At 47.0% G+C, this 14,890-nt stretch overlaps 2 protein-coding genes across 6 annotated transcripts in view; one reads left to right on the plus strand and one right to left on the minus strand.

Annotated features, from left to right (window-relative positions):
* The window catches only part of NCALD (neurocalcin delta), a 346,302-nt gene extending 343,077 nt beyond the window's left edge, over window positions 1-3,225 (plus strand). For both annotated transcript variants that reach the window (XM_006163255.2, XM_006163256.2), the window contains one exon: window positions 372-3,225. In XM_006163255.2, the coding sequence (XP_006163317.1) occupies window positions 372-469 (98 nt within the window). In that variant the 3' untranslated portion in view covers window positions 470-3,225. The remainder of the gene's footprint in view (window positions 1-371) is intronic.
* The window catches only part of GRHL2 (grainyhead like transcription factor 2), a 174,686-nt gene continuing 161,230 nt past the window's right edge, over window positions 1,435-14,890 (minus strand). For all 4 annotated transcript variants that reach the window (XM_027766238.1, XM_027766239.1, XM_027766237.1 and 1 more), the window contains exons 15-16: window positions 10,723-10,787; window positions 1,435-8,243 (exon numbers count right to left, since the gene is read on the minus strand). In XM_027766238.1, the coding sequence (XP_027622039.1) occupies window positions 8,129-8,243; window positions 10,723-10,787 (180 nt within the window). In that variant the 3' untranslated portion in view covers window positions 1,435-8,128. The remainder of the gene's footprint in view (window positions 8,244-10,722; window positions 10,788-14,890) is intronic.

The raw sequence follows: 14,890 nt of genomic DNA on the forward strand, positions 1-14,890 counted from the left end.
TGAAGTGGCTCTTAGTACAGGGGCTGGAGGCTCCCAGTCACGTGGCAGGAGGAGCAGGGCTCCTTCCGGGTGCCCACCAAAGAAAGAGAGGCCAGGGCAGGGACGGAGTCAGGGCTCTCAGAAAGCAGCTGGGGTGGATGGGTGCACGGCCGTGCTAGAGCTGGCCATGCCAGTGAACGCACAGCAGGGTCCCTGCCTCGTGGATCTCAGGCTGGGAAGAGTCTACCCGTCTCCTGGGGAAGTGAGTGCTGGGTAACAGCAGCTGGGGCCACGGGCAGAAGGGGAGCGGTCATTGCCACCCCTCTCGGAGAGAAGGGCTGAAGCTCAGGCAGGGCCACCAGCCGCCACTCACTCGTCCTCTTGCTTCCTAGGAAAACTCTCCCTGGAGGAGTTCATCCGAGGAGCCAAAAGCGACCCGTCCATAGTGCGCCTCCTGCAGTGCGACCCGAGCAGCGCAGGCCAGTTCTGAGCAGCACCCAGGAATCTCGAGTTGCTTGTGTTCCCTTCTGATTCTTTTTAACAAAAAAAAATTTTTTTTTCTTTTTGCCAAACAATATTGGTGGCGATGCTGCCCCCTGTGTGGTCAGATGTGCCTCCCTCGTGCCGCCTTCAGCTTCTTCTGTCGTGGACGCTTCGTGGGAATGCCCAGAGCCCCGTATGCTTGTGGAGAGCATGGACCAACTTCGTGGTGTTTTGTTCGATGATTTGTAATCGTTATTATTATTTCTTGATTCTGTGTTCTCTGTTCTAAAACTTAAGACTCGGGGAGAGGGATAAAAGAAGGGAACTCCATCCTGCCCAGTGATTCTGCAAGCTCCCAGGGCCTCTGTTTGAAAGCCTAGACACACACACCCTGCCCCCCACTGCCCGCTGTCGCACAGCCTTGGAGAGATGGACGGCCCCAGAGGCTGGTTTCCCGAGAACAAGTTTCCCTCTGGGGCCAGGCCGTTAAAGGGAGCTGGGACATTCCCCCGTGGAAGCCCAGTCCACCCTCTTCCCGGGTAGGCTGCAGTTTCTAAGCTGTGAACATGTCAAGGTAAATTAAGAGAGGAGAGGGAAAAGCCAGCTCAGCTATTTTTTCACAGGTTTACACTAGTTGAGCTAATATGAGTGTCTTTGGAAATTGAACACGAATGGTAATGTATTCCAAAACTGACCCATCTTGTTGCCTATTGTGATTAGGAAAAAAAAAAAGAAAAAAAGACTGCTGTATATAAAATATTGGGTATTGCAGACCAAATTAAGTGTTTTGCCTTGTTTAAATGAAATGCATGTTTAGTGAGCACTAATACAATCTTATTACAGAAGACTGTTTTTAGTAGCTTATGTGAAGTAAGCCAGCTGTAATGAATGTCTGTGTCTTGTTTCAAAGTCCTGTCTGTCTTTGCACAAATGTACAAGTATATTTTATATATTCCATAAAAGTACAAAGTAACCATGACTAGGGTCCAACCTGACCAATGCGTTTCCAGAGCCACGGCATCTGGAGAACAGTAGTAGGTCAGACTTGCATGGGGCATGGAGTTGGAGCTCCGGAGGTTACCATTTAAGAGACAGGCACACTTGGCTTGCCCACCTTGCCCCATGCTCACTGGCAACATCGAAGGCATGGTGTTCTGAGCAGATCAATAGTCCATGGAGTCAAAAATGTATCAATTCTTCAGACTTTGCATGTTTAATCGATGTGCCTGTTAGGGAGCCAGGGCTGGAATGTTCACTTTCCCACGTCCCAGTGGCCCCTCATGGAGTGACATCGCAGTGGCCCCTGATGGAGTGAGAGGACGGACAGGCATCTAACTCATTGTAAAGGAGCTGTGGGCACGTGCAATTTGCCCAAGGCCCACTATGGGGAGTCCAAAAGTATTTTCCAGCACTGCATTCCTTGAATAAGGACTCTTACTTCCAGAAGTCACAGTGCAAATTTGAGCTGCTGTTTGGTGTGGTGACCTCGTACACACTAATTTGAATTGAAGCTGAAGAGTAAAACTTGCTGGCCCTAGGCAGTCATGTTCTCTCACGTAGTTGGCATGGGAAGCCCAGACACACAAGGGTCTAGGTAGGGAATCTGCCCCTAGACAAGGCAGAGAGGTCCCTAGGAGGTTGATCTCTGCCACACTGCTTCCTGCAGAACAGGAACCACAGGTGATAAACAGAGCCACGAGGAAATGTTGCCAAGGCCACTCTAACCTCCAGGTTACTGTGTGTAACCGAGTCCATTCCAGCTGGTAGCAGTCCAAATGGGTGTGGCAGACCAGGTGAGCTACCTTTGCAGGGTGAAAATTTGAGACCTGGACCCAATAATTTTACTCTTCCTTTGAATGTCAGTTCCTCATAGTGGTTCTACACCAAAACTTGTCAAATTACTCCATGGGTCAAGTGGCAAAGTCTGTTTTTGAAATACAGAGAATTAACATTAGATGTGGACTGAGCAGAGACCCAGTGTGCTCTATCCATCGGTTGTGTTCAGCAGTTGCACCCCACTTTTTCCTGCTCTGATTGAAGACCAATTTCTCCTTTTAATTGTCTCTTTACGGGTAGAATCAGTTAATGTTTGGAGACATCTACCTGGGCTCTGCCTTTGGACGTGACATCTTATGGAGCCAAAGCCACTCTGCTGCCTAGAACTAGGGCTGGGATGAGGAACAGAGGTGTTCAGGGTTTAGGAAAGAAAAGAGCCAGACACATGGCAGATGAACAACTCTCAGGATGTGTGGAGATAATCTTTGGCCGGGCCTGCCACTGACCCTGTCTGTATTTTCTCGAGGGCTGCTTCTTTTCACCTCCCCCTTTCCAGAGGGCCTTAGTAATGTCTGATCCAATGCACTCACGTCTGACCAGGGGACTCCACAGCACCCAGAATGCTGAATGCCTAACGGTTTATATCACGCCTATGCTGGGCCATTTGTTGTCATGAATGTGTACAGAGACCTCTGGAAATGCAGTCTGTTCTGCTTCAGATACAGCCAGCCTGCGATGCTGAAGGGACTGGAATAAAGTGGCTTACGACCTGATGGATAAGACCGAGTGCTCGACTGTCCATACTTCATTTGGGGGGTGGGGGTGGGGCTGAGGGTGCTATCTCATCCCATCACTATGCCCCGGGAAGACTGTCCACAAATGTATTTAATAACACATATTTATAAATACCAAATGAAGTGGCCCCTATATCAGTTGATTTTGTGTAGTTCTTGCCTGGTATTAAAGCATGCTTATTGTTTAATATGATTGTCTGGAACATGAGATTTTCATGCCTCGACTGCTGTTCCTAGTGAATCTGTGCCTTAGTGAGGCTCCAGGTTCTGAGATTGGCTTCCTTCAGAGTATGATTTCTGTCCTAGAGAGACACAAAGAAACCCAGGGGGCATGGGAGAGGCTGCGGAGCCCAAAGCTCTCTCTAGAAGCATTCTTCGTCTACGTATGGGCTTCCTTCCTTCCCATCATGGCCTTCCCTTTCTTCCCACTTCCTCTCCTTCTCCAAACTGCAGTCCAAACATCAGGCACAGTGGAAGGAGGAACTGAGGCAGCCTCCTGTTTAGTGGGATCTGGGTAAGCCTAAAATAAGTTAGTAGCCTTTTCTCTTCTCTCAGTCTCGCAGTCTGAAAAGACTGAAGGGAAGTGATGGCACGCTGCACGGCCTGCACACGCTAAGTGAATGAGAACTTCAGTCAAGGTCTTGGTGTTGCTGTCATTGGCCTTGCTCCAGCACAGGCCAAGAATGCAGGGAAAGGGGTGACTAATTGCAACTTGAGTGTCAGCCACAGTAGTAGCTCATGGGCCAGCTCCACATGTGGGAATTGAGTTGGCCTAGAGGGGTGTCTTTTCCTGCTGCACACAGTTGGCCCCTAGGGACCAGCAACGCACTGACACCCATGAGTGCTGAGCACCAGGTCATCCCTGGTGATTATGGAGAGAAGGTGGCTGGGAGCTCCAACCTGATCAGAAGCCTGCATACTTGAAACTGGGCAACTTCCAACAGATTTCCAAACCTGAGGCTCCTCTTTCCAGAGCATTGTTTCAGTGGTTCAACCCACCTGAGTCCTCGCACAGCCTAGTCTATGCATGGAAGGCCCCTACCTGCTGAGGAGGGATCCGAGGGCTCTCCGTAAGATACCAAGGAGAGCATAAGAACTGCCTTTGGAAGAAATGGAGATGCTTCAGCATGCCTCTTGTCTTTGTCAGGCGTATAACTTAGAACTTTCTGAACATTTTCTAGGTGTTCTGTTTTGTTTTATGTTTTGAGAGATTTTTGCTATAAGGCATGTGCACTCCCTGGAGAGACAGAGACAGAAAGTTTCTCAGTTTCAAGCTGCCAGATCCAGGACTCGAACCAGAGTTGGCTACGTGAGAGTCCAGCACCTTAACCACTATACCACCTACTGGCCTCCATTTTCTGGGTTTTGAAGTGCTGAAGAAACAAGGAACAAAAGCACTCAGTCTATATTTCCCATCAATAGAGCATCAGTCAAATCCACCTACAATAGATTGTTGCATGGAGAAGATGTTTAGGCCAATAGGGTCACTGATGATCTGTTTATTTCAAGAAAGCTTCTCTACAATCGAATGCTGGCCACATCACCAGGACTTAGGTGCTAGGCATTTGCTGTACTGGGAGTTAACATGCAATGCATGGTCCCAGGCATCCTGGGAGACGCAAATGATGACTATCCTGAGAACATTACAATGTAGACCTACCTCACTGGGGCAGCTCAGAGGGACCAGGGCCTCAAGGAGGCTGATTTCGCAATTTCTTTTCATTGCATTATTCCAAGGAATGGCTGGCGTTGTTTCAATAAGAAATGGTGAAAATGCTTCAAAATGCAGGGCAGCAGTGCCTGCCAAGCCCAACTCTTATTAAATACTCACCTTTGCCACCAGTAGACTAGTCTATGAAGATAGATGGACAGACTCTGTCTCTCTATGAAGAAAGATGTCTTTCCAGCACACGCATTTAATCACCCATTGGGCTCACCCAAATGTTCAAGAGGTAACACAGAGCCAAGCATGAGAGCTTGGAGGTGGAGGACAGGAAGGGGAGGCAGGGAGGTTTTATTAGCAAAGAGGCAGATAAGCGAGCTTGCAGCCCAGCTGGTAATGCCTGCCCAGGACCTTGACCACAATTAAACAGTAGCTTACACCTGTACCCTGTGGCAGAGCAGAAATCAAGTTGGTTTGTGGGTGATGCGTGAGTGCCCAGGAGAGACTAGAATTCTTCCAGGTAACAGATTTCTTCCCAGTCAGGCAAGGGCCCAACATCCGCCTCACAGAAAGCACCAGATCCAGTCGTTTTACTCTTATGTTATGAATATTTATTTTTTTCTTCTTAAAAATGTACAAAAAATAAAATAACTGTATTTATAGTTTATAGATTCCCCTTCTCCCATTTACAAAACTATTAAGTTACATTTGCCTTTTACTTTCTTTTACCGTGAGAGCAAATTGTACACACATCTAACTCCCTTGCTTATCTTTAAGAAAGGGCCGTTCATAGAATTTGGCACAAACCCTCTGTTTCTGTTGCATTTCATGATTTTAAATAAGAAGGAAAATAAATGATTCATTTCATGCTTTCTAAGTTTCTGGGCTGGGACGTGCCTTAGTCTTTTAGAAGCCAATTCCAAGATGACATCTGACTGCATTTTCTGTTGGTCCCAATTTCCAAACACCTGTAAAGTCTGGATAATTGGGATTTATGAGAAAAATACTTGCTTCGCGTGTCCCTCATCTTCCATGGATTGGAAAATAATGTTAAAAGCTTATTTGCATGTGATTCATTTAAGGGACAAAAAAGAAGACGAGTTCTGTCTTTCTGGAGTGTTTGTTCAGGGAATCTCGCTCACTCCCGCGCTGCTACCACGCAGTGACACCATCAGAGCTACGCCATGGGCACGCTGAGAAGGCAAGAGGGACAGACCGGTGAGCCGGGACGCCGCGCCACCCTGCAGCGGTGCTGGCCTCACAGCCTTTGTTCGGACCATTGTCACCGTAGGGATTGCTCAGCGGCTTAGGACACACACAGGCATTTCCGATTTGTCTTCTCCCTTTGGGCAGGATCAGCGGTTTTCCAAGAGGCTGGAGAGAGAAAGATTGGTAGCCCGTGTCTGGCTGCCAAAAATCTGGCTGCCAAAAATTTTGTCTTTTTCCTACTCTGGAGTCCTAGGCCCTGACCTCCTTGTAATTCTCTTCCACCTGCCAATGGAGTTTGAAGTTATTCATTCCTGACCCAAGGAGGTGGGACGTGCACAGGGTGTCGTGTTTCCTGCACTGGTTGTGTCTGTGTCAGAGCGGTCACGGCAGTGCCCAGAACAGTCCCCGAGCTGCTAGTCCAGAGCATGGCAGTCACAGTGAGGCAGAGGGGACAACCTGGAGTACAGTCGGGTGGAGGATGCACACTTTGGCACCACAGGAGCACGCCCAGAGGACACGCAGCGAGGTGCCCCCTTAGCCACGCTCCACTCAGTCCCTCTGTACCCTTCAGGACAAACGGCCGGGCTGTTTCTGGATCTGGAAGCCCTTCCATCCTGCTCCGGGTATCAGGGACAGATGCGGTGGGATGACAGGAAGCCCAGAGAGAGCAGGAGCCTCCAGGGAAGACATCAAAGTGCTTTACAGACAAATCTGGACCTTTACATAGGACTTGTCTTAGATCCGAGGCCTCGGGGAGGGTTGTGTTTGGTGACCAAAAAGCTAGTGCTTCAGCCCACAAGGGGGAGCACAACCCCCAAACCACCCGCCTGTCCCCTCATAGGGAACGGTGGCTCACAAGGCTTCGGCGTTGTGTACTGCTGAGGGTAGCAGGAGGGACCTTCGCTCTCCCAGGTGGCTCTGAGGCTGACATCAGAATTGCCACGCTCATGGGACATTCTCACTTTCTCAAAACCAGCACCCAGGCGCAGAGGCAGCGAATCCCTTCCTTTCGGGTTGAGGCGCAGAGGAAGCCCTGGCCGTGACTTCAGAGCTGGGCTGTGGGTTCAGCTCTCAGAACCGCGGTTGGGCTTTTAAAGGGGCCACTGGGAAGGAGGGACATGCTGGCAACCCGTGAGGCACTACTGCACAGGATCCAGGTTCTTGTGACAGCCGCAGTGTCCTGCAGCAGGCCCAGCCCTGGGGCCCTGGTGGAAACCCCCCTGCAGTGTCTCTCTGGAGCACTCAGGCAGTGCAGGGGCCAAAGCTGGAAGCCAAGCTGGACCTTTCCCCCAGGCAGCTCCAAAGAGGAGCCAAGCAAAACGAATCCTCATGAGATTAATGTGGTGGCCTTGAGTGGGAGTGGTGCCCCTGGTGAGGGAGAGGGGACAGGAATGTGTCCTCAGGTGTAATCACTGGAGCCACCTGACACTCCAAAAGCCACTTGCCTGGCCCAGTCTCCTGAACAGGCACAGAGGCAGAGACCTCTCGTAGAAAGCAGTCTCCAGGTATTGCCTCCCCAGGGCCAGCGGCAGTAAACATGGCCACGTACCACAGGTAAAATATATTATTGCAATATTATAAACACTATGTACACGACATCTGGGCATACTTCCTGTGTCCCTTACTAATTACACGGTGGCTGAATATTTTCCTGTACAAATGCCTGGTGGCTACTCGCTGGGAACCCCTGGAGGTACTTAGGCAGATGACCTTCTCCATGCAACCTGCAGGTTTCTGACCACTGAGGGGTGCCGCCTCTCACCCCACTGGTGTCTACTACACCAAGAAGTAGCTCATTTGCCGGCCTCCTTGGAGATGTGGAAAGGTGAGGAAGAAGGGATGAGAATGTTCGACTCTCCAGGATGAGTGGATTGACTGTTTCCTTTGAAGGGGGAGTTCTGGACGGACTCATCTGGAGCCAGCAGTGACCTGCAGAGTCCTCAGGGGCCTGGTCCCTCAGCTCCAGAGAAAAATGGGCAATAAATAAGGGCCTAACAAGCCCAGGGCCCCTTTCTGAGGGATGCAGGGTCCATGGTAGGCACTGGCGATGGGCCAAACGTGTTGACGATCACCAGGGTCGCATGCCTCTCCCTGCTCCCAGCGCAGTCTTGTAACAGCAGTTGTGAGATGGGTGAGATGCGTCTCCAGGGTCCGGGGCCCAGGCCTGTCTCTCCCAGGGAGGAATGCACTGAGGACTCCTGCCAAGGGGACAGCAGCCCAGAGCTCAGATTTCCATGAGCGTGATCTTGAAGCCTTCGACCATGCTCTCCATGTTGAGGATGAAGGTGTCCTCATTCGAGTAGTGCTCGATGATGTTGTCATCCATGTTCACCAAGATACTGCCGCAGGGGAGGGGCGGGACAGAAAACAGAGTCATGAGCGGTGCGCTGGCCGCACGGGCAAGACCAGGCCGGGGGATGATTTAGCCTTTCTTTTGCAGTAGAGGCTGCGAGGTGTGGAGGGGAGAGGAGACAGGAAGGGACAGACCCTCATTCTATTTTCTTTCCCCGGAAACCAGTTGGAGGAAACAAAGCCTCAGTTTCTTAGGAGCAATCTCATGGCTCCTTCTTAGACAGGACTTTGCAGATCACTCAACCCAGTCCTTTCACTGTATAGATTAGGAAACTGAGGCCCAGGGAAGTTAGCGGAGCCCAGAATCACAGTTAACTATTGGCAGAGCCAGGATCTAAATAGAGAGGCCCACTAACTATTTTTATGAAACCACAGTGCCTCTTCAAAGTGCATTTTAAAAAGTATTTATTATTGTCATCAGTACTGTTTTAATTTGCTATAGGGTATGTGTGCTCATGAGAGAGAGAGAGAGAGAGGGGGGGGGGGGGGGCCATGTGGGAGTCCAGCACCTTAACCACCACGCCACTTGCTGGCCCCTCAAAGTACATTTTTAAAGATGCATTTCCTCTGCCTTTAAGAGGAAGAAAAGAAACAATCACTGAAGCTAATCTTTCTTGAGCATATACAATTGTCTCAGAGACCTTGTATTTGTCCCCATGGAAACCTTGAAAATAGATGTCACTGTCGCCACTTCCAAATGAGAAAACTGAGCCTAAGGAGGCCAAGTGATTTCTCCAAGTTCATCCAGCCAGTGCATGGCCGAGCTGGGCTCTAAAACAGCTCTGCATCACACTGAAGCCCCTATTTTGCCACAAGTGGCTACTCGTCATTCCTCGTGGGTTTAGTTTTAAGGAAACCATCAACGTTTAGAATCTGCCTTCTGCATCACACTGAAGCTCCTATTTTGCCACAAGTGGCCACTCGTCATTCCTCGTGGGTTTAGTTTAAGGAAACCATCAACGTTTAGAATCTGCCCATGACTCAGAACTCCGTGAGACAATCTCACTCTTCAAAGACGGATCTTACTTTGAGAATAAAGAGCAGACTATCATGTTACAACTAGGTGTCATCAGGCAGGTTTTTTTAGCCTGTCAGAGACTAAGTATTCCTGCAAAAATAAGAACTGCCACCCAGCTTTTGAGAGTTACTATTAGGATAAAAGCATTTAGCACTGGGCCACAGAGTTCCATGAAGCAGAGGCTGTCATAGCAGCATGCACATCTGCACTGAGGGTGTCTGCTCATAGTTAGACCCTGAAATGCCAGTGACATCACACCAGCAAAGCAATGAGCCCAGCCTGCTGCACCGACATTGGAAGGAATCACATATAGTATGCATTTTAATGAGCTTTGCAACAAGGGCTTGAGTGGAAAGAGTTTCCTGTTTGATTCCCAAACAACCAGTAGGTCTCATCACTCACAAAGCCCGAGCATCCCAGATACTTGATTTCCTTTATAGAAGTCCAAAGAAGAGTCCAAAGAGCCACTCTCTGTGTGCTGTAGCTTCAGATGCTGAGTCAGCGAAGATCCTCTCCTGGCTCTAAATCCAGCTCCTGTGGCCACTGCTTCAGTAGCTGATCCACAGGATGCTCTGGGAGGGACTCGGAAGTGGTAGACAGAGTGTGGGAGCTAAGAGCCCGAGCTCTGAGGACACAGACCTGCATTCAGATGTGTTTTCTACCTTTCAAGCGTGAGACCTCGATGTAGGAGCGCTCTCTGGTTGTTTCCTCATCAATCAACTACAGAGCTAAGAGATTTTACCTCTCAGAGTAGTGAAAATAGAGGAATGCATATAAAGCCCTTAACAGAGACCCAGAATCTAATCCAAGAAATCAAAGTTACTGATCTTCATCTTTACGACACCACCTGCCAGCCCCAGTTGCCGACCAGCAATTTGCTTTCTCTCTCTCTCTCTTCCCTGTGAGCACATGTGCCCTGAAGAAAGTTAATAATAATAATTGATAAATAAAAAGAAATCGTTAAAAAAAAAAAGCTATTGTTCTTAACATGGAGAACTAATAGCGCCAATGATCACTTGAGGACATTTTGTTAATCACCTTAGAAGAATCCCCTATATTCTGAACCATTTTTGATCCTACTGTGTCTCCCTGAAGCCAGCTCCAAGAGAGACACTTGATTTTCTATAAACTCTACTCTCTCCAGAGGGATGACTGCCATTCTCCCCACATCCTCACCACCTTCAGACCCTGCAGCCCACCAGCTAACCCTGTCATCGGACTAGGGTATCTCAGGTGACATCAGGAATAGCACTGTGTCCCTCACTCCCTCTCATTAGAAATCTTCAAAATACATTGCACTTAGAAGCTGCTCCGTAACTCTTTGGGAGGGTGACACACAATTTTTATGAAAGGTGGACAAAGGAGCTAACGAAAGGCAGGCATAGTTTGTTAAAAGGCATCATGTAGACTTATCTGATTTGGAAGTCAATTCCAGCACTGTTTCTTACCCTTTTTTGCTTTTCTTGTAAAGCTTTGCTATCTTCTCCACAGGCAGCCCGTATTTCTCAGATATCTGGAACACCAACAACAAAAAGGCCGATGAGCAGGGAGGGGAGCCCAGGCAGAGGTAGAGGAGAAAGTCGCGACTGTATTCTCCTGGACATTCGCCCAGGTACAGGGTGCTCTTCACTCATGATCAAATTCTCAAAACACTCATTTGTGAGCCTCACTCTTTGGATAAAATTTAGTGATGATTTAATGAATGATTTAAGTCATTCAACCCAAACTTTAGGCCTCTGGAGATTCCATCTAGATAACACTGTCATTTCCTATCAGTCAGAAAAAGATGGGGCTATGATCTGGAAAACGGTTTGCTCCCCAAAAGGTTCATGGTTTTGAATTTGGTCCCCAGTGTGACAGAGTTTGAGAGGTGAGACCTACTAGGCAATGACGGGATCGTGGAGGCAACATTCTCAGGAACAGATTAATGATGTCTTAGGAGACCCAGAAGCGCTAGCTCTTGTGAGAAAAGGGGGGTTGGTTCTTGTTATAAATGAGCGTTGCCCACGGCTCGCTCTCTGCAGCATCCGCCATCATCCTGTTTGCGTTGCTCATGTTCCAGCTACCAGAGTCATGAGTCAACACACCTCCATGTTTCTGTACACCGCCAGTCTCAGGAATGTCGGTTAGTAACCCACGAGACTAAGACGGAGGGGTGCTAACCAGGATTTTGGATTAAATAAATAAGCCATATGGAAACAATTTAACAGATTACTTAGGTCTTGTCTTACACTGAAATAAATTTCAGGTTGATCAAAGATTTACATGTGAAAGATGAAACCATTAAAGTACAAAAGAAACCAGAAATCCCCTCACTTTATAGTTACCACCTTAAAGTAAGGAAAATCTTTTTAAGCAAAATATAAAGCCTGAATAAAAATAATCAAGTTTAAAAGATAATAAACACAACATAGAATTAAAACTACCAATATAACGAAAATGACCTTAAAAAGCTGGCAGCAATTAAAATACTGTGCAATACTTTTGCAACAAATGCTAGACACAGAACTAACTTCATTAAGTTAAAAGATACTTTGGTGAGGTCAATAGGTGGTGTGGTTAAGCTGCTGGCCAGCTTTGCGGGTTTGAGTTCCTGGCCCAGCGGCCTGAGAATCACAGCAGGCACGTGTGCGTGCATGTCTGAAATCCTGACGGGAGACTGGAGAAGGGACTGTGGCATGGCCGTCCTCCCGGGGGTTATTTCTCAAATTTCTCACTTTCCCTCTCTGTCTCTCTGGTGAACACACATGCCCTATAACAAAAAAGAAAGAAAGAAAGAAAGAAAGAAAGAAAGAAAGAAAGAAAGAAAGAAAGAAAGAAAGAAAGAAAGAAGAAACTTCTATTTATACTTTTAATTGTTCAGAAAAAAAAGCTAAAAAAAAAAATAGATAATACAGTGTCAGCCAGAATATAAGAAACAACCCTTACATTCCATAGATGGGGGAGTAACAAGGAAATGTGCTGGACGCTATTGAAATTTTAAATGCATGCATCTCTGGAGCCGCATATTCCACATTTAGTGATCTGGTCTATGGAAATACACTCAGATGAATGTGAAATATACTCGGACGTATGCAGAGATTTCCAATGCATCGCTGTTCATAACGGAGAAAGCTGCATAACCAACATTCATTAAACACATTGTGATATTTTCACAGCTGAAAACCATCCAGTCAATAAATGTGAAAAGCGTACACGAATTCATTTTTTAAAATGTCCTTAACATACAAAAGGTCTTCAAAAATTAATGGGAAATATATATTTTGAAGAAACCATGCATGGATTTCCTTTTTTTTTTTTTGCACCAAAATAAACCCATACTTTAATAATTCCATCTTTTCACAAACTTTTTGAAGTCCCCTCGTATTAAAAGGGTAAAAAAATCAAGTGGAAAAGCAATGTTTATAATATAAACTCATTTGTGTTTCACTTTCAGAAATGTAAAATAGTAACAATTTCAGAGATGGATCTGCACAGACCTGCCTTAAACATCTTTCATGCCCTCACCATTCCCTAGTCAAACCTGCCTGCCATTCTGAGTCCAGGGGCTGGTGGAACTCACAGGCAGTTGGGGGTCTGGGGAGATTGGAACTGGAAAGTCTAGCACAGGCTAGAAAAAGGGGCTGAAGAACTCCAAAGAAAAAGTTGGAATAGATTTGGATCCTGGGAAGAGCTTTGTCCACAGGGAGTCATAGATTCTATTCACCCTCCCATCTCTCCCATCCCGCAGGAAGAACTGACCCCCTGCAATGAGCCCAGAAGGAGAACGAGTGAGCTGAGGGCTGGGAGGGCAAAAGGAGATTGGGTTCTGGACAAACCTTCACTTAAAGAGATCACCCCATAGCACTGAGCCCAAATGAGCCAAGGAAGAAAAATCACATCCCAAGGGCTCTTGGGAGCAGTGAAAAAAATCAACAGACTTTGTATTGGAGGCGTCCATGAACAGAACATGTAAGTGCCCTGAAGAAGAATGTATAAGAACACTTATGAAATATGCACAAGCAAAATTTTGACCTAAGAATATGACTATTGAACATGGAAAAATTTTAAGTTCTATGAATGAACTAAAGGAGAGATGGTCCAAACCAAATAGTGTCAGGAAAAATCAAGTCAAAAACAATTTCAAGGGACCAGCAGTTAGCATAATGGCTATGTCTCTGGACTCCCATGTAGTCACCCGTGGTTCATGTCTCGGACCTGGTGGCTTAAAACTCACGCCGGGAGTGTGTGCATGCATGCCCAAGATCCCGAGAGGAGAATGGAGAAGGGATTGCGGTGTGACCATCCCCCCTGGGGGGTGAGTTCTCGCTTTCTGTCTCTCTGTCTGTCTGGCGAGTGCACGTGCCCTATAGCGAAAACCTCTCAAAAAATATAAAAAAAAGAAAGAAAGAAACAATTTCAAAGGACAAAGCAAAAATACATAGTACATAGATAGCACAGTTGGAAATCATAAAGAAAAATGAAAGAACAGAGGCGGGATGTGTAAGATTTGAAAATCATCCTAGACAGAGGAAAAGAAACAGATGGAGGAGACAAAGTAATTTTTTAAATAACAGAAGAAAGACCCATGTTTTGGGACAGAAGGGTTATCAATGAAAAGAGATACGTACACTTAGCCACTCAAAAAAGTGTCAGATTTACAATGAAAAGAAAACATTCTGGGTCAGTCCTGTAACCTAGTGGTAAGGGAACCAGATCCCACAGGACTGACCACAGTTTGAGTCCCAGCCATGGTGACGAAAACCACACTGGGAGTGTGTGAGTGTATGCCCAAAATCCCTAAAGAAGAATGGAGGAGAAGGGATCGCAGTGTGATCATCTCCCCTGGTGGGTGCTTTCTCTTTGTCTCTGTCTCTCTCTGGCGAGCACATATGTCCTATAGTAAATGAAAAAAAGAAGAAAAGAATAAGCAAAGAATAAAGAATGCAATTCTCTGTAAGACAGTCCCAAATGGGAAGATCTCCAGTTCAAGTCCAGAGTCTTTCCTGAATACACTGCGTGAGCTGGCCGAGGCTGGAGCTGGATCGCATCGTCAAGACCATGCTGAGTATACTGTCTCTTGGTCTCTCTCTCTCCCCCCCTCTCACACTCATGGAAGAAATTAAAAAACACTTAGGTATGTATATACATGGAAAGCCCCACACATGATGATGATATTTTGAAATTATGAGTCGAAACAAAACATGGAAGCCAGGCTCACGGTGCCTTATTTGATGCTTAGCTGTTGTGGGGCCTTAAACTGTGGAGCACAAGGATCGTGTCTTAGGAGCAGCTTCTGCTTCCAGCTCAGGGGAGCATCTTCCCACATGAATTCCTGAGTTTCCGATGAAAACACCTGCAGCACTCTATGGCTCGATGCCTCCTCTAAAATATCACACTAGTGGGATATAACATAATGAGTTTTTGAACTCAAATAATTCTCTATCCTTGGACAATGGCTATAGAAAACGGAGTATTTGAGAAATGCACAAGCTGAAGAACAGAAGCTTGTATCTTTTCTAGCTCTGACTCCTATTCAAAACAGTGGCTTAGGAAGAAAGGCTGACATTACCCTGGGGCGTAGTACGTGCTGTAGCTAGGCAGAGTCTTAGATCTATGTGGTCTCGTTTAAACCTC

This window comes from Tupaia chinensis, unplaced genomic scaffold (genome assembly GCF_000334495.1).
Source record: "Tupaia chinensis unplaced genomic scaffold, TupChi_1.0 Scaffold141538_1, whole genome shotgun sequence".
Lineage (NCBI taxonomy): Eukaryota > Metazoa > Chordata > Mammalia > Scandentia > Tupaiidae > Tupaia > Tupaia belangeri.